This window comes from Etheostoma spectabile, chromosome 4 (assembly GCF_008692095.1).
Source record: "Etheostoma spectabile isolate EspeVRDwgs_2016 chromosome 4, UIUC_Espe_1.0, whole genome shotgun sequence".
In the NCBI taxonomy this organism is placed as follows: Eukaryota; Metazoa; Chordata; class Actinopteri; order Perciformes; family Percidae; genus Etheostoma; species Etheostoma spectabile.
The window spans coordinates 30,442,259-30,469,226 of record NC_045736.1 but is presented as its reverse complement, the minus strand read 5'-3'; the positions used below and the strand labels follow the sequence as shown (position 1 = coordinate 30,469,226).

The window sequence follows — 26,968 nt, the reverse complement described above, 5'->3', positions numbered from 1 at the left end:
GGAACTTTATCAGGATGCATAGTATCCTGGATCCATAACATAACTGGCCTTTAAAAATAAAAATGGGCTTGCCTCTATGAGAATTTAACATAGGTGTTTGTATACTTTTGCTCCCTGTGTTTTAAGGAAGAACATTTGTTTTTTTTACAATACAGTTTTCATTCACAAAGCAATTTGGTGTCCTTTAAAGTTTTTTTTTTTCCTAATTGTTTTTAAATTAAGGCATTCAATTTGTTATTCTTCTTTTTAATCAACTTTAGCATGGGTGTGTAAACTCATTCTAGCCACTTTATGCAGGAGTGAGCAATATTAGATACTCTATATCACCTGCCCATCTAATACCAGCACATTGTTACAAGTAAAGTCAAGGCTTGCAAGTGTTATTATCTCTCCATTTTAATACAGGTGAAAGGAAACAAATGCAACAACCCTGTTTACACACGCTGCCTCAAGTGAGCACCTCCCTGGAATGGCGGCTAAAATGATCCTACTAGTAGATGTCTGGGTAAGAGTTACGTATTGTACACAATGCAAGATAATATGTCACAAGTGAATAACTGGATTACAGGCCAGTGACAATGAGTTGCAGTGCCGTCAATTGCAACACACCAAAAAGGAGAAATAATCTTCAAATGTCACATGCACCACAACCCCAAAACAGCAGACATATGTTGATTTTCTTTTTTTTTTTTTACTCTGTCCTCGGAGACCTGCCATAGAGATATAAAAAGCCCAAATGAGAAACCAAAAGGCTGTTAATGCTTTTGTCCTTTCAGCCAAGAATTATCACTGAGAACAGTGTTGAATGAAGTACAAACAAAGGTGGAGAAGTGTAAGCTCCAACTATATCAGCAACCATCCCTCGCCATAACCCATATAACCTCTTTAATTATTGTCAATATTTACACTGATGTACACAAAATACACTCAAAAAGGAGATTTGTTTTTCTTCTAGTTTCTCAATGCGTTTAAATCCACTTGTACATTCCAAGCCATCAGGAAAAAAAGCAATACTTGTATATTAATAAAAAAAGAATGTTCTCTTGAAGCATCTGTGTTTGTTCCTCTGTGGTTTATCAGCGTGTTTTCAGGTGCATCCCAGGACATGTAACAGATTGGACTGGTTCATATGGTGGCGCATCCTAAGCCAGTTCCACTTTTCAACTTTCAGTCAACACCAATGACATTTTGACTTAACAAAATAAAATCCAAATGCCTCTTTTCTGTTTCCATTTCAAATCAACTGGTTTTATTGATCAACAGGCAGACGTGGGACAAGAAACAAAAAAAGAAGAAGGTGTAACTGGGCAGGGCTATATAGGAGGTGGTTATTATCATGTTCATCACGTTGTTCTTTTGATATCATTATCTTGGTTAATATTTTATTACAAAACACAGTGGAGCGCCATCCTGTGATGGCACTGTTTCCTGATCGACTGACGCATGGAGGGCCTGTTGATGACTGGAAAAGGCTTGCAGGGTTTGTGGAAAATGTGTGTGAGAGTGTGTGTGTGTGTGTGTGTGTGTGTGTGTGTGTGTGCGTGTGTGGAAGTTTGTCTAAGAAGGGCAAGTATGTGTGTGAGTGTGTTGCATGAGAGGTTTCACGTCAGTTCCACTGTCACTGTGAGGACAAGTGCCATCCACGTTAGTCCGAGCACGTCAACGCGGGAGGCTCCATCTACAAACACCAAAGAAACAGTCAGTAAAACAGTCTTCTACTCATCAATCGGAAAAATCATATTTCTTAAACAGTGTTTTAATGCATTAAAGTTATAGTGCGTAGTTTCTATCGCCCCCATGAGCGTTAACCCATCAAATCAACAAGTCAAAATGATGGACTCTTCATTCAGAAGAGGTTATTAGGTTGCAATTTTGATGTCCTCTTCATTTCCAAAGTTGAAAGTGAAAGGCGCATAGTCCACATAGTCAAAGTGAGAAATCCAGAGAGAGTGGTGTGGAGCCGATAGTCTTAACCCTCCTGTTGTCCTTGGGTCAGATTGACCCGTTTTCCACTACTTTCTACTACTCAATTGTAATTACCCCAAATAACATGATTAATTCCACACAATGCTCTTTGGCAAGTGCAAATCTCTACTTTCATTCATTTTGGGGTGTCTTATTCAATTTTATAGCATTTGAAAAAAAAAAAAAAATGAAGTGGTTTTGCAATAGCATTTAGTAAAAGTTGATAAAAACCAGTCTGGGGTTATCCATCAACATGCATTCCTTTAATTTTGGTCTAAATAATTCCTAATTTCTGCTTTTCTAACTCAAACATTAGGTATACTTTCCTATAAATGAAGTTTATTGACCATACATTCCAAAAAGAACTGCGAAACTGAAGTTACTAAGTTAGTGTTACGTGGTGTTAACAGTCAAAAAAGTGACAAACATTAAAAAAAAAAGCTTCAACAGTGTTGAAAAAAGGGACAAAAACGAAAGAAAAAGTTCAACAAAGTGTTGATTTTCAATTTTGACGGGACAACAACACAAGGGTTAATCAGCTTTGCATCCACTCATTTGGCAATGGCTTGAACGTAATAGGTTTTCATTCATATAAAATAGTTGCACACTACAGCTTTAATTCTCAATTTTGTATGATACCTAAAGCCTGTTCAAAATGCAATAAATGTTACTGAAGTAACCTGGAATGTTTTATTTTATTAATAATTTTAACACATTTGCTTACTCTTGAATAAGCTGTATGGTATTTTAGTAAAACCAGTGCTTAAATTGGACAGATAAGACACTTTGATACATAATAATACATTTGAAAGTTATTTATTAAAAAGTATATGCCATAAATAGACAACCTAGAGTGCTCTCGTACTTAAATTCAACAGCAGCTGTCAATGTGATTGATCTCAACTTGTCACCGTCACTTGAAGTCACATTTGTTTCTTGGACTAGAGTTGTGGTGACTTGATGACAGTGAAACCCCGAGAGGACACTTATACCAACCTGTCTTTGTCTAAAATACATTCATTATTGGAAAATCATCTCCATTTGGTTCTTTGAAGTACACACTAATGATACACGGTCATACATAATCTGGATTGTGGTCATAACATCTACATTTTACATCTTATTCCCTGTTACATAGTGCTCTTATTCTTATTTAGTCAGTCAGTTTATAGGTTATTATGTTTATAGTTTATAGTTTATTATTTATAGTTATAGTTAATATTTAATCATCTACTGCACTGTTCACTTTTGCACTCATAACACACAGTCTACCATAGTATCTCACATTATCATGGTCATTACATTTCTGTGAGTGATTTTTATTCTTATGTATATATGTGTGCATATGTGTCTATCTAAGTCCATTTTAATTATGTAGCCCAACATCACAACAGCCTTGAGGGACTTTCAAACTGTACAGCATACAAAACGCTCTATGCTCCGATCCTCAATCAGATAAGGACAAAGGCTGAGTGTAGGGCTACCATCCCCAAAAAATCCCACATGGCCTTTTTTTGCAGTTTAGACTAACACAAAGATACTTTTTCTTTCCCCATATTTGAGGATTCCTCAGATAAAATGGAGCCATTAGGAGTGGAATCCCTATTTTTTTCTTCTTCTTCGGACTTGTAGTTCTAAGGCCCACAGCAGGGGATACTAGATTATAGAGGCTAGATCAGCAGCTCCATCAGCAGCTCTTTGCTGTTATTGTTTTCTGTAGCTCCCCCATGGGCACGCTACAGAGAGGACAGTGGAACTGGAGCTGCTGTGGGAGGAAAGTTGTGTCTGACTCTGGGTGTGGCTTTGTTGACATTGTAATTTGTTCAGATTGTGCCGACATTGTGGCTACACCAACAATCCTAATCACAATGTGAGCGTGACCACGGGGGTTGTGGCTAGAATCACCTCAGATAATATGTCATCATCCAGACTCACGAGACATGAGCTTTAACTTGCCCCCTGACTTTTGATAACAGACATTTTGTATCCAACAGCCATTTATGCTATGGATAAATAAGAGTAAATAAGTATGAATACAAGTACAAAAGTATACATAAAATTACAAAAGTGTAAATACAAAAGCATAAATAAAAGAGTAAAGCATTTAAAGCTTTAATGCCTTACATGTTTATGTTAATGAAGGTCTGTTACATTCAAGCCATTGCCAAATGAGTTGCTACAAAGATAATAAAGACTAGCAGCTCCACACAACTCTCTCTGGATTTTTCAGTAAGACTATGTTCAGAAGACTGTGGCGTCTGGCGACATTCACGAACAGAAACTTGAGTGAAGATAATTACCTCTTGTGAAGAGTCCATCATGTTATTTTAATCCTCCGTGTCCTCCTTGTGTGGAGGGGGGGGGGGGCAATTATGGAAGGCTTGTGTTATGTGGATGCTACAACAGTGGTGTTGTCTATACTTAGAATTACTCATGTACGCGAAAGAAACTACGCACTATAGCTTTTTTTCATTTATTTCTTTAGGTATGACCCTGCAATCCCTCCACACGTTAGGTCTAGTGAGTCTGGAGGTTAAACAAACTGAATCATATGTTTGTCAGGATTGCTTACATTTAACTATCAAGGTGATGACTGTATGCAACCTCATCCAATTAATGTTACTAACTCAACTTCTTCCCTTTCCCTTTTGTGCTCTCTCGCCCCTTTCCCTTCTCCCCCTATCGCTTCCTGCAGGTGTTTCGGGCTCTGGAGCTGTGGAGTCTCTCTCTCTCTGTCTCTCTCTCTCTCTCTCTCTCTCTCTCTCTCTTTCTCTCTTTTTCTCTGTCTCTGTCTGTCTCTTTCTCTCACCCCCAACCGGTCGAGGCAGGTGCCCCTCCACCCGGAGCCATGGTTCTGCTCGAGGTTTCTGCCTCTTAAAAGGAAATTTTTCCTTGCCTCTGTCGCCTAGTGCTTGCTCTTGGTGGGAACTGTTGGGTTTCTGTAAATATCATCACAGAGTACTGTCTAGACCTGTTCTTTTATGAAAAGCGCTGTGAGATAACTGTTGTTGTGATTTGGCGCTATATAAATAAAATTGAACTGAATTGAATGACTCCCTAATAAGTAAATCGCGACAGAAAGTTACATTCTGACATTTCAACACAGCATTTCCACTCAAATCATACAACATGAGATAATATCAACTGGATCTTCTCAATAAGTACTTCATCTCATTCTGTAATGGGCTCATCCAACCATAAGATCATCATCTGAGGTCCCCTTCCAATCCACAATCATAGATGCAAGTCGCCCAGCCATCTGTTTGCCTTCAGTTTTTGGCTCAGAACTCGGTGCATTTTCTGCCAACCTGAATCTGAACTGGGACTGATTTCAGAGGCAACGTGCTCTTTTTTAATAAAGGATTACTCTACCTCAGTTGTGCTGGACCGCAAATGCCAGCTGAAAAACAACACTTTCTTTTTGCATATGACGATATGAATTAGAGTCAAATTCTCTGCTTTTCCGAACCTACTTGATATGTATGACTGCGGCTACAACACATCTGTTTACACTCCTACCAGTCTGGTTCCTGTCTCTGATCTGACCTCTCATCTAAAAGAGGATCTGAATTACAATTCTGCATGGCGCTATGGAAAATGACAGATGTAGCATGCCTGCCAAAAAAATTAAAATGCAGATTACTTGGTCATGGCTTTTATGTTATTGTCATTTTTGAGTCAATGAATACCAAGATCATAAGCTGAGGCTTTGTTACGTGTAATGAATTTCTCTTTCTGATTGTGGAACCGCCTCTCAGCCGATATGATGCATTGGCTTGAATGACGCGACGACCCCAAACTGTTGATACTTCCACCAGCCCGGGCTGACAAGTTCAGTTCAAGGCGGCAGAAAACATGGCAGATTTTTGTCCTCAATTTCACACGTCTGGAATTCAATTCATTGCCATACAGTGCGGCTTGACAAGTTGTCGGGGAGAGTGGGATTCTGACAAAGATGAATGAATATAACACCTCATGGGAAGCATGGCTTCCTCGTCTGCTCATTGACTGACAGCGGTGGTCCTTTGCAGGAGTTGGGTATTCAGCCATTAAGCTGATCAGACACTTGTGTGGTGACCTCTTGGGGCCATGTTGTACACCAATTTGACTTGCATGCAAGGCATGTCTGCGCGTCCGTCCTGACCTGATTCTGTCCTTGCTGTGACACACCTTCCTAAGCATTTGCATATACAGATTTGCATCCCTAAGATATGAATGGCAGAGACGGGGGGAAGATGGCGAAAAGAGAGAAAGCAAGGGAGAGAGCGAGAGACAGAGGAAAACAAAGAGCAAAAGGAAGCGAGACAGGGAGACTGAAGGGGGGGGGGAGGACGAGAGACACATGATGTCATCTCGTCTGACTATGGCGGTTCGGCTTAAAGACAGGCCCCCTTGCCATCTGCTTTGGGAAGCTGTTCACACTCAATGCCACAAACATGGACATCACACACACGCGCAAGGGACTATACACCATAAAATTATCATTTTTTTGTTCATCAACAACATCTCAAAAACTATTACCGTACAGGTGTTTTACTGATTCTTGCCTAATGGCACAGAAGTTACAATCTACATTTAGTTCACATCCCTGATGTATTTTACAGAATAACAGCCAGAATTATTTCACTAATCACCAATAAATGCATACCTATGTGGACTGACTATATAATCCCATTTATCAAGTATTGTTTATACAAACTACATGAGCTGGTAAAGAGTCTATTCCTGTATCTTAATTATTATTATTATTATTATTACTACACTTTGATTACAGTCTTTGGGACTCCAGTATTTGGCCCTTTAGCCAGAATTGGATCTTTTTTTACACTACAGAATAAACTGTACTGACCATAAGGCCTTTGTGCCTGCGTCAAAATTGAGAGAATTGTGAGATTGTGATCTGTGCTGAAGAGGAAAAGTAGGAAATATAATTGATGATTGATTGAAGGGAGATAGATAAAATGAGTGAGGGAAAAGAGAGGAAATAAGGGTGGTGAAAAAGGGGAAAAAGCAAGCAGACATGGATGAAACGGGAAGAGATATTGCCAATGGGAGACAGAAAGTGAGCATGAACGAGAGGAAAGACAAGCAGAGACGTGAAAGTAGAAAGAGGGAGGGAGTGGCAGAAAAACGGGAGAGATGGAAAGGTTGTTGTCACAGCCCTGCGGCTTCTCCTGACAATCCCTCATCTTTACATATGATAATCTCAGGAGCCACAAATGAGCCACCACCGCACACATGAAACACCAATAATCTCACACTCAGCCAAAAGTGACAGGCTCGGTTAGTCATTGGAAGAGGCTTGCTGCCTGCTGCTACTGAACATCGCCGAAGATTAATCCTGACTCAATCACTCTCGCGCAGTCTATCAGAGAAAATGCATTCGGGACAGAATGAGAAACATCCACCTGTCAATACTTTGAATGTTGAAACCACAGCCTGCCAAAGAATTTGCTTCTCCGATCAGTGTCCCTTTTCTGCACATAGTTTCTGAGTAAAACAAAAGACTGCAGTGTCACATTTTGTTCTCATATTACATACGGCGTCTCTGAAAAATATGACAGTCAAGCGATACAGCAGGGCTCATGAGATGTATAATGAATCACACACTGAAAGCCATCATTTTCTGTGGCTGAAATACTTACTGTTCTGATTCTGTGTGTTTTTCATCATGCTTGGATTTTCTGTTGGAAAGAAGAAAAGATCAAAAAATGTAGCCGTGAGACTGAGTTACTCAGCGAATGAAGGGGGGGGGGGAATTAATCAGAGGATAAAGAGCATGAGAGGGAGAAAGACAGAGAACAAGAAGGGAAAAAAAATAGTCATCTCTGACAGAGGTTGTGGCTTTCTAATGAAGCTGAACTCCTGAAACACATTTCAAAATGGCACATCCCCAGTGAGGAACACAGGGCCAGCTAATGGAAGTGGGAACACAGAGCGCTGCACCAGAACAACCAGGACACTTATAGCAGCAGTGAGACCGGGCAAATACAACTGTGGCCAGACAGTCTGGGAAAGATGTTTGGAGAAATTGACTCCACCTTTAATAAGCAGCTCCAACGTCTACCCTGCCTACTACACTCTGACAGTATATTTTCAAAGTTCTCAGAGGGATAACGTAATTGCAAAAGAAGAAGCGGGAGGGCTTGCAGAGTATTAGCAAGACGCCTACACTGCAATTTCCTTTACATTTCACAGTAACATGATGATTTTTACAATAGAATGTTGTAAAGTTTACATTCCAAGCTTGTCGACATGACAAAATCACAGTAGTGATAAGTATTACAGTTGAAATCACATTAGTCAAAGCATTACTGTAAAAAAAAAAAAAAAAAAATCACAAAATAGCCACTATAGTACTGTAAATGGTAAAGTAAACTACTGTATTTTTACTTTTCTATCTTTTGTTGTGTTTAATGGTTTTGTATTTTACAATGAATACATAAATAATGTAAATAGAAGTAGGGTACCTTTACTGTAAAAAGAATTCACAGTAACTTGCTGGGCAATTGTTTCCAGTAAGTTACTGTAAATGTTACGTTAAATTTGGTACAGTGTAAATCCACTTGTGTGAGCTATTTTCTGACTTTGCACATGAGCACATGGAAGCTACATATAATACAGCAGACTGGTGTGAAACTATTCCGGTCCCACTGCAACCACATTTACATAGAAACTCCTCTGAGAAGCTCAGAGAAATTAGTGTGTGCACTCTGCATATGCATGGTGGTGTTTGCTTGCCCCTGCAAATTTGCATAAGCACACATATCTGGGTTTCTGCATGTGTGTGCAATTTGGTTGTCTGCCTGTGTGTGTGTCACTGCCCGGCCCCCAGTGCTGACTCACTATGCAGTAATCTCAGAGGGTATTATAACTGAGGGTGGCTAAAGATGTACATCATCAAGACGTGAGTGCTGCTGTCGTCAGTGGAGAGTCTCTATACCACGCCGTCATTATAGTCTATTATTCCTGATGATTTATATTGAACACTTTGCCAAGCGAGCAAGAGCCCCCAAATACTTCTACCTCTTTGCCCCCGGCTGAGAAAGAAGTGTCTCATATCAAGGCCACGAGGGACGGTGCCAAGGTCACTTAATCACCATTTACTTCCCCTAAGCGTGAGTGGAAGCAATCTACAAGGAGAAGACAGACAGATGGGCCATACTAGGCACGTAGCCGATGACACCTGAGGGTGCATCAGGGTGTTAAATAGACATTAGTGCTCTTCCTAGCAAAACGCCTCCCAAGGTAACGCCTCCCTAAAGTGGCACTTTCCCCTTAAAGTGTGTTCTTATTAGGCCCGCCTAGTAATTTGTACATTTGTGACGTACTTTAAACCCTGTTCACAGGAGTGTTTCGGGCGGAGGATTAAAAAAAAACAAAAAAACATGATGGATACAATGTTCTTTGTTTCAGGCTCGATGAAGTACGAAAATGGTGTCGACCTGATTTACGTTAATAGGGCACTTCAGGGCTGAAGTGAATGCGTGTGCGCGCCACACACATTTCCACATTTAATAAAACTATTTCTCCTGTTTCTCATACTTGTCTTAACTTCAGTATAGTACAAGTGTGAAACGTCCTTTTTAGCCAAGGAATTTGTAACATTGCTACCGTTATCTATATATGTATATATAGAAAAGGTTTTCTGGGCTTTCATATAAAGGTCTCTGTTAGTTAACTGTTTTGTGGCTTATCCAACTTCCCAGATCTATTATTGGTAGAGCTGCATTGCTTGAATGCCATTTAGCATCTGGTATGCTGAAGGGATTAGCCTGGTAGCACTGCTGAGGGACAATGGGGGAAAATAATCAAGGAAGTGTTCACAGTTCCCTTAGGGCCTGCATCAATGACGGATTTTAAAAATTATTTTGTAGTTGAAGATTTAATTAATGATAATGCTGTCCTGGCTCCTAAATGGTGGAATGATCTCCCTATTGACATCAGGATGGCCAAAAGCCTACGAATCTTCAGCCGCAGGTTAAAAACACTTCTCTTCTGACTTCATCTTGGATGACAAAAAAAATAAAATAAATACAGTTGCACTTTCATATGGCTCTTTTTATTTTGGGTTATGCACGTGCACCTACTTCTTGCTGTCTGCAGTTTGTACCTTTGCTTTGAATAAAAGTGTCAGCTAAATGACATGTAATCTAATATAATGTATTGATCATTGTGAATGTGAGGGAGGCTAGCCCATGCTTTTCACTCGTGCACACACCCAAATATACTTTAACATCATAATTCCTTAGATAGAATTGAGATATCTGATGCCTCATGATTTATTCAAATAATGTCTGCATATTTAAAAACGGTGTGTGTTGTTGCCTTTCTGTCAATGTAAAGTCTTTAAAATCAGACTGAACTCGTGTGTGACATTGGGACTTTTACTGAAAAGTGTTGTAGGCAAAACATATTCAAAACATTGGGTTCAACATGTCAAATTGCCATCATATTTACGTCTGAAAATGGGTAAAGAAGCCAAAAACCCGTTTAGCTATAGAAGAACTTATTTGAATACAACTCCCGTGTGTCAATAGAGCTTTCCGATGAGGCTCAGAAAGGCAGATCCCAGTTCCTCCAAGAGTGTCCAGAGTAAACAGATCCAGAGGAGTTAGACACACAGACACAATACAGCCTGTAAGCAATCCAGCTCCCACATCAACACCAGTAAATGGACTACTTCCAGGTTCTGATGAACATGTTTCTTTGGTGTAGCCATTGAACTACGGGACACTGTCAGAAGAAAAGGTGCTTCGATTTCATCATGGTGTTTAAGTGCTAGCAGTTCTAAACATGCCATTGATGGAATAGTGACTAAATCCCTTGCTGGAGAATAGTTATCGTCGCTAAGTGCTGCCTAAAAAAGAATGTGTTGTCGCGCCAATTACGAATACAATCTCTTATTAATCACCCACTTAGCTGCATTAATGATTCATACCTAAAAGCGGTCACATAAATCTCATAAGTATTTTTCAAAGATACTGTAGATACATAAAATAAGTTTTGTAGAATTATGTAATTTTCTGTGACATTCAACTGTGTAATTGTCTAAGTGTTCTAGATAATTCTTGTGCACCCAAGTTGTACCGTTACAGAAAGGAAAAAAAAAATGTTTCATATTCATCGTCTTCTACATAATTAATCAAACTTAAATGGGATTTCAATTTCACTGCTAGTGTAGTAGCCACTCCAGAATGGGACCAGGGCATGTTGCCGAATTGAGCGTACGTACCAAAGACTATGAGGCGAGTGTGCGTATCCGTGGAGCCCAAAGGATTCTGGGCCGTGCAGCGATACATGGAGCCGTTGAGCTCGGCTGGCACTCTCTCCAGAATCAGCTCCTTCCCATCTCGCTCAGTGCTGCCATCTAACAGGCGGCCCCCTACTCGGGTCCAGGTGAACAGGGGCTCGGGGAACACCTCATTCTATCGACACCCAGCACCCACATGGGATGAGAGAAAACAAAAAGAGAAAGGAAAAGAAAAAAACAGATAGAAGGAAAGAGAGGGAAGAGGGGGTGTGTGAAAGGGTGGTGCAAAGAAAGTCTGTGAGGCTCAGCCAAAAGATTAACAGCAAAGGATACATGAATAATACAAGCTCCAATTTTCCTCCTAATGCAACGGCAAGTTAACAACATGCATTAATAATAAAAAAAAAATTCTCCTCACAATTTTTAACCCCCCAGAGAACTGCCTCCTTATTTCCTATTTAAAAGTCCCATGACATGGTGCTCTTTGGAAGGTGGAGGCTGGGGGTGGGGCCTTTACCAACTGCCACATTGCTCCTTTAAAAGCCACAATGTCTCTCTCTCATGGGCGGGCCAAATTCTCTGGGCGGGCAAAGCAGAGAAAGGGGAGGTAACCTTGCTCCTTATGATGTCATAAGGTGCAAGATTTGACCCATCTGAGCTTTCATGTTCTCAAAGGCAGAGCAGGATACCCAGGGCTCGGTTTACACCTATCACAATTTCTAGCCACTGGGGGGACCATAGGCAGACGGGGGGGGGGGGGGGGGGGGGGACTATAATAATACCAATGTTAAAAAACCTCAAGTGAACATTTCTTGTCATGGGACCTTTAAAAAAAAGAACCCTCCATGAAGCATTATTTCATTCACATCAGTGGGATAACATGTCAATAGATGATAAGAAGACACAGTAAGAGCTCATGCACCATTCCACTATGGTCACGCCAAGACCCTCCTTACAAAGCAGCTTGATTGGTTGGGGTTAGGCATTTCTCCTTGAGTGGTTAAGGTTGGGATAGCGGATTGGTCAGGGCATAGGACCTGAACAAATGGGGTTCGCTTGCATAAGCATGGACGCCTGGCCTATAGTAGTGATTCAAGGGCTGGTCTTGGCGTGGCCATAGTAGTATTTGTAATTTTGCATCCGGGATAGGAGAAAAACACGCTTTGGTTTATTGGCATGTCTTTGAACCAATCACAATTGTCATGGGCGGTGCTAAGCATCACAGTGCCGCTGTAAAATAACCTTGGGAAGGAACTTATTTTGGTGGAAAATGTGCACGTTCAAAAGTTTTGTTAGTTATGCAACAGAAAACTCAGATTGGACAGATAGTCTTACTAGCTGTCTGGATTTACCCTGCAGAGATCTGAGGACCAGGTAACCATAGTCCTCAGAAATCCACCAGAGTTTAAAATTCCAACACAAAGTATGTAGAAGTTGATGGACATTCGGACGGAAAAAAAAGGACATACAACGAACATAGCAATCCCAGAGGTTGAATGTTGTGGATATAGACTAGTGAATGTGTTATGCCACTGAGGTCCCCTAGTGGATGGGTAAACAAGTGTCCCCAAACACGTGTAGTATACAGAGACACAATATAAATTCTCTTCCATTCATTTGATTTATTGATTCACTCTTGGAATAAATGCCCCTTAGACACATTTCAGCAGACCAGGCTTTCAGTGCATGTCTATTGATGTAAAGCCTTACACCAATAGACATATAATCTCATTGGGACGTCAGAAGTACTTGACATATGGCAATGCAAAATGACATATCCATTTCTAAAGAAATTAGTAATTTCAGCGATTTAAGGTCTGATCTCAGTGATGTTTTAAGAAATAAACGATGTGTCCTCACCCTTTGTTAGCAACACAGTGAATGAAGTAGTTTTAGAATCAAGGTCCTTCATGTGCCACTAAGTAAATGCTTAGTAACCAACTCTATTGGAAAAGTTTACTGAGTTCATTGACGTTCACTCTGCTCAAGCACAGCTTGATATTAGAGGTGCATGAAGTTAAGAGCTAAGTTTTTTAACACATAAACAGAAGTGAAGGGAATAAAATAGAAAGTCTAGCTTGTATAACTGTATATATGTTTGTTTCATTTAAGAGTGCATGAGAAAACAGCTTAAAATGAATTTCAGTCCAGACTTTATTTTGCCCTTTGTCTGTGATCTTTCAAGCACTAAAAGACCTCTTACTATGACATGTCAATATCCCTCTCCATTGACTCAAGAAGTGCACATTTTTAGAAATCCTACCCTGAAGCAACAGATGTTGGTGGATTTCCTTTGCATGCACCCAAGTTCAAATGATATTGTTACATGCCCAAAAAACAAAAACACTTTAGAGTTCTGATAAACTGCTCTAATCATGCTTGGAAAAGTGCCGTTGACAGCTTAAAGTGACCTACTGAAGTAGTTGTGAATTGGCTAACCTTTGAAAATACATGGTAATAAAACAGTTATTCAAGGTCTGTTTAAGTAATGACAGAGGTTAAATCAGTGAGTTGATTGAGCCCGGCTCTTGGGAAAAGGTCACATTACGATGAAAAAACAAACACTTAAATTGAAACCTTCCTGTCACATAACCCCACGAGCATAGAGTCCAAATGAAAAAAACTTCTGTGCACTGTGCTCCTGAAACCTTCAATGTGCTACTTTATACATAAGAAGTCAAAATAACACGCTGTAGGATGATCATCCATAATATATTCCTAAAACAAGAAACCAGTGCAAAAACTGGGGTTTTATTTTATCAGAAAGGCAGGAGGCAAAATTATCAAGTCTTGACACACAATCTTATCTACTTGTGAAACCCTAAAGCCTAGTTCCAGAAGGATAAGGGAAATTTGCTTTCTGATCAGACAGCATGCATCTGATGTCTATGCTGCCCAAGGGCCTCACTGGCTGTATGCCACAGTCAAGCCTGTTTTTAATAACCAATCTTAACACTTCTCAAAGAAAAACTTTAAAAGAATCCAGAGGTCCTTGGGCAGACACAAACACGTGTTCAAATCTGTCCACATTCAATAGCTTGCTGCACTGAACCAGAGCCAATACAGAACATTCATTTTGCATGGAAATGTCTCAGAAGAGTGAAATAATATCACGCAACAAATCTGACTTAGGATTCCTAGAGATTCCTGAAGCAATGGTTGAGAAGTAACAAAGGCAATTTGTGCTGTGGGCCATTAGCAGGTCCTATATGAGGATTAGCCCGATCCTCTCCACCTGACTGACTACAGCTGCCTGGCTTCAATGTGTCATTCCTGTCAAAGAGATCAGGACCGTCCACAGGCCATTCACACTGGGGACATGGGTCTTTGGCAGGGGGATGACAGTGACACAAAACAATCTCTTTGTTGGAACCTTTAGCTCTTTCTTTGGGATTATAGAGCAGGAAGTCTGAAAGCAGCAAAAAGTGACAGGGACTAACATAGCATTGGCTAAGACTGATAGACATGGACATCGGATAGTCCTAGTCATTCAAAGACAAATGTTTCACCTTTAGTTTCTTCGTCTCAGCTGAGATTTTAGCTCCCTGATGTAATTTTTACTATTTGTATAGCCCGTACATGGTTGTGAATCAAAATTTCTTATTTTGTATGCATACTTGAAAAGACTGAGGCAAAAATATGTCCATGTCCAACAGCCACACAAGACAGTGTGAACATTTAACAGGCATTACTAACACATATACGGTAGACAAGTGTCAATTTGACCATTCATTTTTTTTAAAGCCCCATGCACTTACCCCAGGTGATCCTACCTGGAATCCTTGCACAGTGATGCGCACCGTGTCCCCTACCTTTGCTCTAGTGGGGGACATAGCGAGTTTAGGACCCTTAGGAGCAGCTGGAAAGAGAAGAAAGACAGAGACAGAGGTCATCGTACCGTGCATGGGGAGCAAATCCTGCCGGACACCTGTTTTGTCACAGAGGGAGCGAGACAAATACAATTTCCTGTCAATTAAGGTCACGGGGCGGGAGGCGAGGGACCTGCAGGTTCTTTCATCTGAAGGACTGTGCTGGATTTATTCCCCCCTTGGAGAGAAAAGAACTAAATTGGGTAGCTACTCATTACTAGAGGAGAATGGGAGTTCACCGGGTGGAGTGTGGAGGCAGTGAGATAAGGGACACTCACAGAGCTAATTCCCTTGTCTTGATGTGGACAGCAGCCCCCAGATGCCTTTCATTTGGACCATCTAAAACAATGGGGCGCGAGCAGGAGAAGGAGCAGGCGGATTCTAATATTCTGAAATTGTGAGGGGCCAGTGATTGTCCTGTGTATGCAGTGTCAAGATAAAATAAATGATTTGCATAATGTTATAAAAAGGTAAGTCATTTCATTACAGCTAAACTGCACAGACAGCACCAGGCCCGCATGAGCAGGTTCTGCACGATTTGAGATGATTAACAATAGCGCTAAAGATTACGGCTGCACACATTGTGCAGTTCCATATGTTAGACAAACGAACTGAGCAACAAATGGAATGAGACTCAAAAGCTAGGGGCATCCTATCAATACCGCCTGTCCACCCCAGGAGTTCATACATTAATTTGATTCAAACTCCATAAATAAATCACACTGGGTTTTTGTTTTGTATTGATGAGTTAAACTAAAGGAAACATAAATAAACAGACAAATGACCTTAGTATTTGGCTATTAATCTGGCAACAAAGTGTCCACTGTGGCTAATGAAGCACGGCCTTTTCTTGGGCAGCCATTGACTACAAGCCTGGAGCAGACTAATGGATTAGGAGTTGTGCTGTCATATCTGCAAATAGTGTTCAGCTTGGGGCATTGCCTATGCTGTGTATATAACGACTCGGGATCCTTTTATAAAACGGAAGCAAATGTATTTGAATTGCATGCAATAGAAAAAAACAATATTCAAATTATGGAAAGATATATTACCCATAGACAACCCTTTATTCTGCACAAAATGGCCCATTTTTCCAGAAATCCAGTCCAATCTGGTGCACAGTCTAAGAAGAAATCTTGGAATCAGTAGTTTTTTGTTTGACACGGCAGTTTGACCTGGCTAGGTGTTGTATCTCACGCTGACGATGGATAGCATTTTACTGGCTAGTTTTGGCCTGGCATCTTTCCACCGCCCACATACTAACGGAAGGGTATTTTTAAATACTGGTGTCATGGCTGGCGTCGCACAGAGCTTGCGAGGCATATGGCCGGAGAAGATGATGGCTGATTTCTGGGATTTGCTCCAACAGTGACAGTTGGCATCCTACGTCACCAACTTTGATGATTGCAGCACGCAGTGTGATGGACATAAAACAGCCTCTCTCTGAGGGTGAGGGCCTCAGAGGGAAAATAAGCCACTATCACCTAAGACCCAACTTCTTCAGCATGCAAGACGGAACAGTTATCACTTCAGGGGCAAGTCAGAATAAAATTACCCTCTAGAAAAACATGCATCAGGTGCACTTTAATAGCAAGCCGAGGTGTCAACAGGTCTGCACAGCTGCACAACAGACTTAAACAGTTGAAGGGAACCTGTCGCATTAGCTGGGTGACTGCTTCCGTTAAAAAAAGAGAAGCTGGAGAGGCATGCGACCAAATTTAAAAGGCCTGACTGACTGGTGAATCGCTCTATTGTGACAAATCCGGCACTATGTAATGTCTTTCACGGATAAACTAGCTGACCCAAAGCAGGGAGATGACAAAGATAGATGAATGTTGATCTGAGCTGCAGGTGAAGACAGACACAAACAACATACTAGGCACACATAATGAATCCATATTCGCATGGGCAAACAGACAAAGAGACACACACATTTACCCACACAGACATTTACATACAAATAACCACGCACATTGTAGACGCATACACACTCAATGGCCCAAAATACACACACAGACACACACAAAGATCACAGACGTCTTCCTGAAACTGAGCATCTGCTCTTTGATTATCACGGCTGGCAAAGCAATGACTGGGAGATGTGTGGAAACCTGAATCCCATCTCATTGCTGTACAGTGTACGAAATGAGAATACCACAACTTGTCTAACCATGTTGAATAATAAACACCTTACCTCATCTATATCCAAAGCAGAGAACCTATTTTAATTATTAAGTTGCACTATGTTCATGAATACAATCCGGGCGTGCAGAATGAGCCAGTCGCGTGATCTTATAGAGGTGTAGCACTTTTTCAGAGTGCCAAGGCCCGGCGCCAGTTTTAAGTCAGTTTGTATGGCGAGCACGGAGCCACTCATGAATATTCATGAAGTGCAATACAACATTGGTCAATTGTCAGACTGTCCCTCCATCTCATGTGGCAATATCAAATCTCTGAAAGATTTAGTACTTATGGGCACTGCAAATACATCCTTTTCATTTCCTGACCAAACACACCTGAGAGAACCAAGAGAGAGAGAGAGTGTGTGAGTGTGTGTGTGTGTGTGTGTGTGTGTGTTTATACACTAAGATAGATACAGAGTGCAATTATCCAGTTATGGCTCCATAATATAAATGAATAGGGTATGTAAGTGATGGGAATGATTTTTGGTGAGCTGTTTTACACAGTCACGTTCATTTGGAGTTAAAAAGCCAAATCAAATTTCCACTGGATATAACCTGCGACCTGAATTACAACCGTTTTACTTTTTTTTTTACTATTGCATTCCATGATGGATCAAGCCCAAAGCAGGCACGTGAATGCTTTGAATTTCAAGTGTGCTCCAATTAAAATCAACAAACGCACATTTTCTGTTCTCTTTTCTGTAGATGCGCCTTCCGTCTCTTTAAAAGAACAAAGGTAATGATAAGTTAATGCCTTCAAACACAGCAAAGAGAAAGCCTTGTCAAAAATAGTATCACCTCTGACATTTAGCAAGAGTTGCACAGGGCCCATTTCCCTCAGTGTGTGTCATCTGTTTTATCATCAACATGTGAGAGAGGAAAAGAGATCTTTCCTGCAATACCTTGCCTGGAGAAGACAGCTCGTGCCATTATACCTTCAACTGATGCCGCTGTCTCTATCTTGCTTGTAATCGTCTATCATATTTCAATCCACTGGGGATGTATCTCCGACAGTTATTACACTTTAAAAGATGAATTTCTGGAATGAGATATTCCCATTTGAAAAAAAGTGACAATACCAATTGCGACAATTGGTGTTTAAATAAGGGCCAAACCGCTTTTTTAGCTGCCAGGTCCTCTACTCTGTTCAAAAAAAGATGAAGTGGTTTAAAGGATAAGGCTAGGAATGTTTGATATTTTACCTAAGATCATGACATGTCATGAAAAAACAAAACAACAATATCTTGAATATACTAACAAGTAGTGTGTAGAACTATTCAAAACACATCGAGTCACATTGTTGCAATGGGCAGAATGAAGGCACTAGGTATTATGCACACAATCTTTTCTCCCGCCTTCCATCAGGGAGACGTTTGCAGAGCATCCCATCACATTTTAGGGATAGCTTTTACCCCCCAGGTAATAAGGTTACTGAATCATGGCACAGCAGGAAGGAGGGCTGTGGTCTGAATTTAGTCACTTACTCATTATGTCTTCTGTGCTGGGTTATTTTAAATATTTTTAAAGTTTTAAATGTTATTTATAACTCTTACTATTGACTGGTGCTGAGAGAGTGCAAAAGGCATATTGTATTTCATTGCTCTGTAAACTTGAACTTGAGACTTGAAATTGTGCTTTATCACTTTTTTGAGTCAATGCAACATGCACTTTAATTTGCGGGAGCACAAGGTCACACGGAAATCTATCTTGTCAGGCCTCAACTGTTTGTGTCCGAGACAACAGCCCGGCCAATCAGCATCTTGTAGAATAGAATGCCTTTATTGTCATTATACACAAGTGCAGTGCCTGTGCAACGAGATTTAAGAAACCCCTTTAGAGTGTCAACACAAAATATAAAATGTAAGAAGTGCAGAAAAAAAAGAGAGGCGGGATGTGATGTCTCGAGAGCAACTATATACATATATAAAACAGTAGAAAGATAAAGGGTTTGTATACGCATTATGCAAAAATATAGTGAGGTGCTACTGGCGTGGTTTGAGTGTGTGACGTCCTGGAGAGGCAATGATGGTTCCTAAAGACATCAGCGTAGCACACTGCATTAATATCAGTCATGTCATATTCTTGCATTGCAAAAATATGGGTCTATGTTCTGGTTTATTGGCATTTCTTTAAACCAATCACAACTGTCATGGTTGGCGCAAGCACCGAGCGGAGCCACGTTGGCTCTGCAAAATAGCCTCGGCAAGGTGGAATGTGTAAATTCAAACGTTGTTACAGTATAAAAAAATGTTATAGTATAAACCAAATTGGACAGATAGTCTAGCTAGCTGTCTGGATTTACCCTGCAGAGACCCGAGGAGCAGGAGCACAGTCCTCAGAATTCCACATGACTTTAAAATCCCAACACAAAACAGCGGAAGGTAATGGACGTCTGGTATGGGCTAGTCATACAACATGGTCTCATCGCAGTTTGTGAAATTGTCACGTTATTTTTTCGTAATGTATTCGTGCTGGTCACTACGTAATGGGAAGCATCGATTTCAGAGAAGAACGATGGAGAAACTACACGCCACATGCAGGGAAAGGAGAAGGGTGAAAGGACATGGCACATGCAATGCCATAACACAATCCCCAGTCTCTGGGTGACGCACCGGTTGGGTTTAGGAAAAGAAGAACGGGGAAACAACATGCCACATGCTGGGACACGACCCGTGGTCTCCGTGGTCAAAGTTCTTTGTTGTTTGACCCATCCACCACCCCAACCAACCTCCCTACGCAGATTTTCTACATTTAACAATACTCACTATCATAGTTGTGCTGTGACCACGACACATGCTTCCCATCTAAATACATTAATTTAATAAACACCTACGTGCTTGTCATTGTACACGATTCTATCGATTAAATGGCCATGACCATTGACGTGACTAGTTCACAAACTGCAGTGAGACTGGGTTGAGTCATATCCTAGCGGGATAATTTATTTATTGAAAGAAGAGCAAAGAACACCACTGAAGGCTTTTCTAAACAGAAAAGATTTTTTTCTTTTTTCCCCAACTGGTTTCGGCAAGTTTGAGAGACATCTAGACATTCTAATTACCTGCCAGATATTTTTGTGAAAGCGCCACACCGGTACTTTTCCAAATAGACTTCTTGGGTGGTTCTTTGTAACAAACCGTAAGGTGCGTCAAGTTAACATACCACGTTCTGCCGACAAATTCTCACTAGTGCCAGAAGGGGTTTTTTTTCACAGCAAAAAATAGTCCCAGACAAATGCACAATTTTATTTTTCAATGAATAATGTTTGCTTTTAAACTCAAGCATCCAGCTGACTTGGTAAAATACCAAACCTTTCTTAAAAATGAAAGTATCTACTTTATGTGTCAACTGTTTTTACATATTTATGTCCTCAGTAGGAACCAAAGGGCTTTGGGCTGAGTGTCACATGCAGAGTGGGAGTTTGATCTTTTCATTGCATCTGTCGAGTATATAAAACGAGTATATAAAATATTTCATGCCAGCCTTGTCCTTTAAAGGCGCTCTAAGCAATGTTATATTATGTTATATTTTCAAACAAAATCAGACTAGTTTGCCCCCCACCCTCATCCTGTCCCCTCCCCCTCCCTTATGTGCTTCTTTGTTCACAGCTAGGAGATAGTGAGGGGATGTTTTTTACAGTGTGTTCTGGGGACAGGCAGCTAGCAGATAGTGAGGAGATGTTTTTTATAGTGTGATCAGGGGACAGGCAGCTAGCAGATAGTGAGGAGATTTTTTTTACAGTGTGTTCTTGGAACAGGCAGCTAGCAGATAGTGAGGAGATGTTTTTTTACAGTGTGTTCAGGGGACAGGCAGCTAGCAGATAGTGAGGAGATGTTTTTACAGTGTGTTCTTAGGACAGGCAGCTAGCAGATAGTGAGGAGATGTTTTTTACAGTGTGTTCTAGGGACAGGCAGCTAGCAGATAGTGAGGAGATGTTTTTACAGTGTGTTCTGGGGACAGGCAGCTAGGAGATAGTGGGGAGATGTTTGCTGTATGTGACAACAAATGTTGTTGCCTAAAACACATGTGAGATTGATTAGAGCACCTTTAAAATGTTCTCCACTAGATTCTAGCATCTAAAATGCACACTTGTCAGTCTGAGCTGAAAACCGATCCAAAATGCAGAACAGAAAGGAGTGTCCCTTCCTCACTAATTGAGACCCTGTAGATTCACCCTATTTACCCAGATATGTGTATGGAATTTTGGCGGAAATGTTCTTGGCTCACAAAAAGAGAAAAACTAAAATGAATCGAAAATCTAATTTTTTTCTTCTCAAGCAACAATATGGGAGTGAACAATTCAAAGAAAGCTGGACAGATGGATACTTCAATCTGCTGCAACAACATTATTCAATCATCCAGATTCAGATCCAAGGAGTGGCATACAATGCGTTTCATTAATTTCCAAAACATCTAACTGCTACTTGGTACAAACAAGGTGAGCATGTTTTACCGTGTATAATTGACTCCAACTCAATCACTCAAATGTATGGATTATGTTTTGGATTATGTATCCCATATCTTTCTTTACAACAACGGACCACATTTATGGCTAGAGAAAGCAGTGGCGTGCCTTGCTTACGGGAAATCTGTAAATGCCATTTTGAAAATCTATTTAAGAGTTCTACTTCTGGGTAATAATGACAGTTTCTACACATTCACTCAGAGTGACCACAGCTGCTCACCAGCATAAGTAAGAGGGATACATTTAATTACATGGTGATGAGAGATAAAATACTGACAGCGTGGCACAATGCAGCGAGCAAATATGTGCCAGCCGCAGTCTCCTCATTCAGATTCTGTTTCTGCCTTCAACTATTGCAAGCATCTCACGGAAGATAATGTCTCAGTTTATCATGTGAGGATTGTGTGGCTTGTCTCCAGGAGAACCAAGGCCAACGTATTGCCTTTGAAGTGTTAATTGGATGCGCTGGAAGCCATCTTTGTTTTTAGATTACAAAAAAAATGAGAATGTGTGCGTGTCTGTCTCGGATCACACACTATTAAAACTTAACGCCAAGTTTTTTGCTTAAAGTATGACTCCGGTTTCGAGAATGCAGGGTCTTCTGCTTTCATAGTTTGCAGATGAACAAACAAATGATCCCGCAGCTTTTCCTCTCCTTTCTCCTTCGCTGCTCTCCTTGAAATAAAGTGATGAAAGTGGAAAATGTGAGACCGAAGAGCTTAAGGGAGGTGCTCATTGAAGTTCGAAGAAGGGCAGCATCTCGGCGACCGCCTTGCCAATGACACAACATTGGTCAGCGTGTTTAAATTCTCTAATTCAGGTCGACTTTTTCAATAACAGTACTGAGTTAACTCAATCTAGCAACAGACCGCTCAATGAATTGCTCTGTCAATCACTTGGAGTTTTGCATTCGCCGCTAAACTCGCAATCTGCTCAGCTGTAACGCAATTAAGTGGCATCAAATGAAAATCAGTGTTGTTTGGAGTATATTTGCAAGGGACACATAAGGGGGCCCAGTCGGTTTGCAAGTACGAAAGGGGATACAAGGAGAAAGCAGGAGATTAAAAGTGAGAAGAAATGAGAAGTGTGTGTGGAGGGGGGGGAATAACAATGCAAAAACAATAAGTTAGTCTGCGTCCTGCTCACCTAGAGTGATCTCTGTCTGCATGGGCATGGACAGTGCTGGGTGCTTGACTTCGCAGCTGAACAGGGCATCGTTATCCAGCTGAGGGTTGAGGGTCCAGGTGAGTCGGGCCTGCACCACCACAGAGCCGTCACTCTGTGGGATGTGAGTGTGGCTGAAGTAGTAGAGAGGGTCTGTGCTGTGCACCCAGCGGGGGAATTCCCGGCTCACCACTGTCTCTGGGATGACCTCCGTGGCAGGGCTTGGTTCGTTAGCCTGCTGGCCTTGAGTGTGGACACGCTGGGTGCTCTCTGTGTACGGACGGGGCGGCGGCGCCCGCCCTTCGGGGTCCAGAAGGGAGAGGGAACGCTGCAGTTTAGTGTCATCCAAGTCCCTGCTGATGAGCGGCCTGGCTCCTCTTACCCCCGCTGAGACGCCACCCTGCTCGCTGGAGGATTGAGTGTAGGAGATCACCTCTATCAGCTCGCCATCACGCTTGAAGTACACCTAAGTCAAGGAGTATGGAAATAGAGTGAGAAGGAGACACAGAGGAGAAAAAAAGAGAGGACAAGAGATGTCAAGACATATCATATTTTCCACTGAAATCTAGCAGAAAAGAACAAAGAATGCACAGCATTGATGATAAAGTTGATTATGATAAAGTGTGAGTAACAACCTTTTTACATCCAGCAGGAAGAAATACCAATTTGTATTGATTTGAAGTGCTGTTTCTGGCCAACTGGTGAATGTAGAGTAAGTCACTCTACTTTTAGCTCTGTTTTAGTCTCCATCAACTTCTAAGGGAAAACATCTGACTCTTCAGATGCTAAATTATTTGCTATGTTCACTAGCTGGTCGCTAACTTTGTCCGTCTGTGTTTTGGTGAGTAGTGTACAGCGAAGTTTAACGGAACTTTTTCAGATAAAAACAGCTGCCTTCTGCAGTGGGAAATGGGGATGATGAAAGCAGTCAAAGTGAACCAAAAACCTATTTTAACGATCAAAGCGCTTCAGCACGGCATGTGCGTTCAGGGCGTGTCCAAATCCACTTTTGCTAGTTTGACGGCGGTAAAAAGGGTCCGTGCGTCGGGCGCATTGTTGTGGTTCTGCTGCCTTTTTGTATGCCATTCCTCCCTTTCCCCAGTGAGTCTGTGTTGTGTCATCTGTCCACCACACGAGGGCGTCTTGGAGGGAACGGTCTGCCAGCACAGCTGCAGCTCATCTCCATTATCCGTCTACCTGCACAGCTGCTTCTCGCCACCACCACCACAGTATTAAAACCCGGGCTGACCACCTCTCAGCGCCAGTTTGTTACATACTCCCAAGTGGTAACTAGGCCAGTCACTTAGTGTTCGTTGCTCTACTAAGCCTTGCTATTTGACTAACTTTGTTTTTTCGTTCCGTCACAGATTCTGTGTTCCATCACCACTCTGTGCAGCTTCCCCGGACTGGATTACCACTTACACCTTCACCATCTCCTGTCTTTGTTAATTAATAGGTGTGCTTTGGGTGTAACATGCAATTAACCAATCAGAGTGTCATCTCCCATTCCTTTTAAAAGCCAGGCACGTTTTGTACCTTGGCGCATTGCTATTATGATGGCGGATTTGCACCGTAATATTTTTAAATGTAATCTTTTGCATGTGTGTATGTAACAAGCATAGTGTGAGCAAGCTGTGCTTAAGCCTTAAAACAACAATGAAAGGCTGCGGTATTGACTTTAGACCAGGTTTTTATTGATCTGTGCCACGATCACTTCCTGTTGCATCAAGATAGCGCCCCCTGAACACATCTCCCTGTAAGACCAGCATGCAACAATGGGCCCAAATGTGAACCCAGGTGTATTTTAAAACGATGTGGGTGCTGGACGGTCATAAAATAACAAAGACACTTGCACTGGGCTTGGGTGCAAGACAGGGCCCCAAAGGTGTAAACCAAACCAATGAGCTGAAAGACACAAAAATGCTCGGTAATGTTTTGTCTCTTGTGTGACATCTTTTACAGTACACATTTTTTTTCTACAATACTAATCTACAGTAGTTCCGTCACCATTTCATTAACATAGCCAGGGGGTCTCATGCTTCCATTTCAGCACATAACTTCCAGATATTAGCGTTGAAATGAGATTGCATCGACACTGCTGGGGTGTTCACATATCAGAAAGATAGGCTGAATTACTGTAAGAAAGAAAATTTTATTTGCAGCTCTTTTGGGGACATTTGGCCATTTCAATTCAATTGGCCCGATCAGAAAGTCATTATTGTAAAAGGTGCATTTAACTATATTGTTTTAAGCTTTTGTGTATTGTTTGAAGTTTTTTTGTTGGTTGAAGCCAGGGGCAGATTTGGATTTCAAAGGTAGGGTGGATACAGTTTTTGCAGACAAAAATCCTCAAACAGGCTTTAGTTTTTCAGATACCCCAACCTGAGGGAGAACAAAACACAATGTTTTTTTCATGATATTGATAAAACCCCTTCATGAAATGGATGGCCGAAGCAAAAGATATTTTATGCCGTAAAAAGTGCTAAAACAGATAAACATATTGATTCACCCAGACCAAATAGTGCAGAATAAAATCACTTGTGTAATGTTTAATCCTTTGCTTGGATTTAGATCCAATTTGCACTAATAGTGCCCTAACATTTGCCCTACTCAAAATCAAAAAATATGTATATGCAACATTTTTCGAATAATGAGGCTTTCAAATACAAAGTTGTCAAAGACACGGTTTAAAAAAAAAAGAAAGCTACTTTTAATTAAGGCAATGCTGGTATGTTGGCACAGTTCACACTACCATGACTATAAACAATAAAGGTGGTGGAATAAAGAAAAATGCATCCAGTCAGGAGTAACATGCATTTTGCCATGTATATAAGTATTTGTGTATGTATGTTTTTATCGCTTTTACTTTTGGAGATATAACAGAAATAAAAAATATAACTCCATTAGACACTACCCTTTAATATAATTTGATTTCCATACTTACAATTGCTACAATTTACTGTGTATAAGATACAAACATCATTTCAACTTCAATACCCACACACACACACACACACACACACACACACACACACACACACACACACACACACATATCTCACTCTCTTTGTGGGGACCCATCATCAACATAATGCATTCCCCAGCCCCTTACCCTAATGTTAACCATCACAACTAAATGCCTAACCTTAACCCTTACCCTCAACCTAACCATCACCTAATTCTAACTTTACTCCTAAAACCAAGTCTTAACCATTAAACTGCCCCTCAAAGTTGCGGGGCCCCGCATTTTGGACCCACAAAGCTCTCCAGACCCAACAAGTATGCTGTATTCCCAGTTCCCACAAATGTAGTACTAGTTCCCACTAATGTACACACACACACACACACACACACACACACACACACACACACACCACCTGTTAGGGCAGCTGCTCCTGCTGAGAGTGAGACAATAAATGATTTCCAAAGAACCACAAGACTAGGTCAAAACCTAATATATGGCAGCACCATGTATGTATGCATATTTCTTGACAAATTGTTGTGGGGATACTCATCAGTTGTATCTTTCATGTAAATATAGATATCAATGTTCATCTGTAGTGCGATAGATATATGTTTTCATCTTTATAGCGGTATGAACATACGTGACAAACACTTCACTACAGCCTGACTGAAACACGATGAATGGCCAAGCATACTTACGCAAATTTATAGACTGAAGAAGCACAGTAGTGGACTGACTGATTTTTTTATATGTGATGTGAAAAATAACAGAGATTCAGCAATGCCACTTTCTATTTCTAGCTTTGGACTACAATATAATGAAAAATTACATTTAAAGTGACAATCAAGCGGCAAGTTATGGTGCTCAAAAATGAAGCTTAAAGGTTCCATGGCATGAAAATTTCACTTTAAGTTTTTTTTTTTACATTAATATGAGTTCCCCCAGCCTGTCTATGGTCCCCCAGTGGCTAGACATGGTGATATGTGTAAAGCAAGCCCTTAGTATCCTGCTGTATGTGAAATATAAAAGCTCATATGGGCCAATCTGGAATCTTCCCCTCATGACATCATAAGGGGAAAGGTTACCTCCCCTTTCTCTGCTTTG

The 26,968-nt window shown here is 41.0% G+C and overlaps 1 protein-coding gene across 2 annotated transcripts in view; it reads right to left on the bottom strand.

Annotated features, from left to right (window-relative positions):
• Positions 1 to 375: 375 nt before the first annotated feature.
• The window catches only part of igsf21a (immunoglobin superfamily, member 21a), a 239,110-nt gene continuing 212,517 nt past the window's right edge, over positions 376 to 26,968 (bottom strand). Inside the window, exons 6-10 of one of the 2 annotated variants that reach the window (XM_032513653.1) lie at positions 22,882 to 23,365; positions 14,977 to 15,077; positions 11,201 to 11,393; positions 7,611 to 7,649; positions 376 to 1,678 (exon numbers count right to left, since the gene is read on the bottom strand). In XM_032513653.1, coding sequence (XP_032369544.1) covers positions 1,602 to 1,678; positions 7,611 to 7,649; positions 11,201 to 11,393; positions 14,977 to 15,077; positions 22,882 to 23,365 — 894 coding nt within the window. In that variant the 3' untranslated portion in view covers positions 376 to 1,601. The remainder of the gene's footprint in view (positions 1,679 to 7,610; positions 7,650 to 11,200; positions 11,394 to 14,976; positions 15,078 to 22,881; positions 23,366 to 26,968) is intronic. The other variant, XM_032513654.1, reaches the window with a different exon arrangement.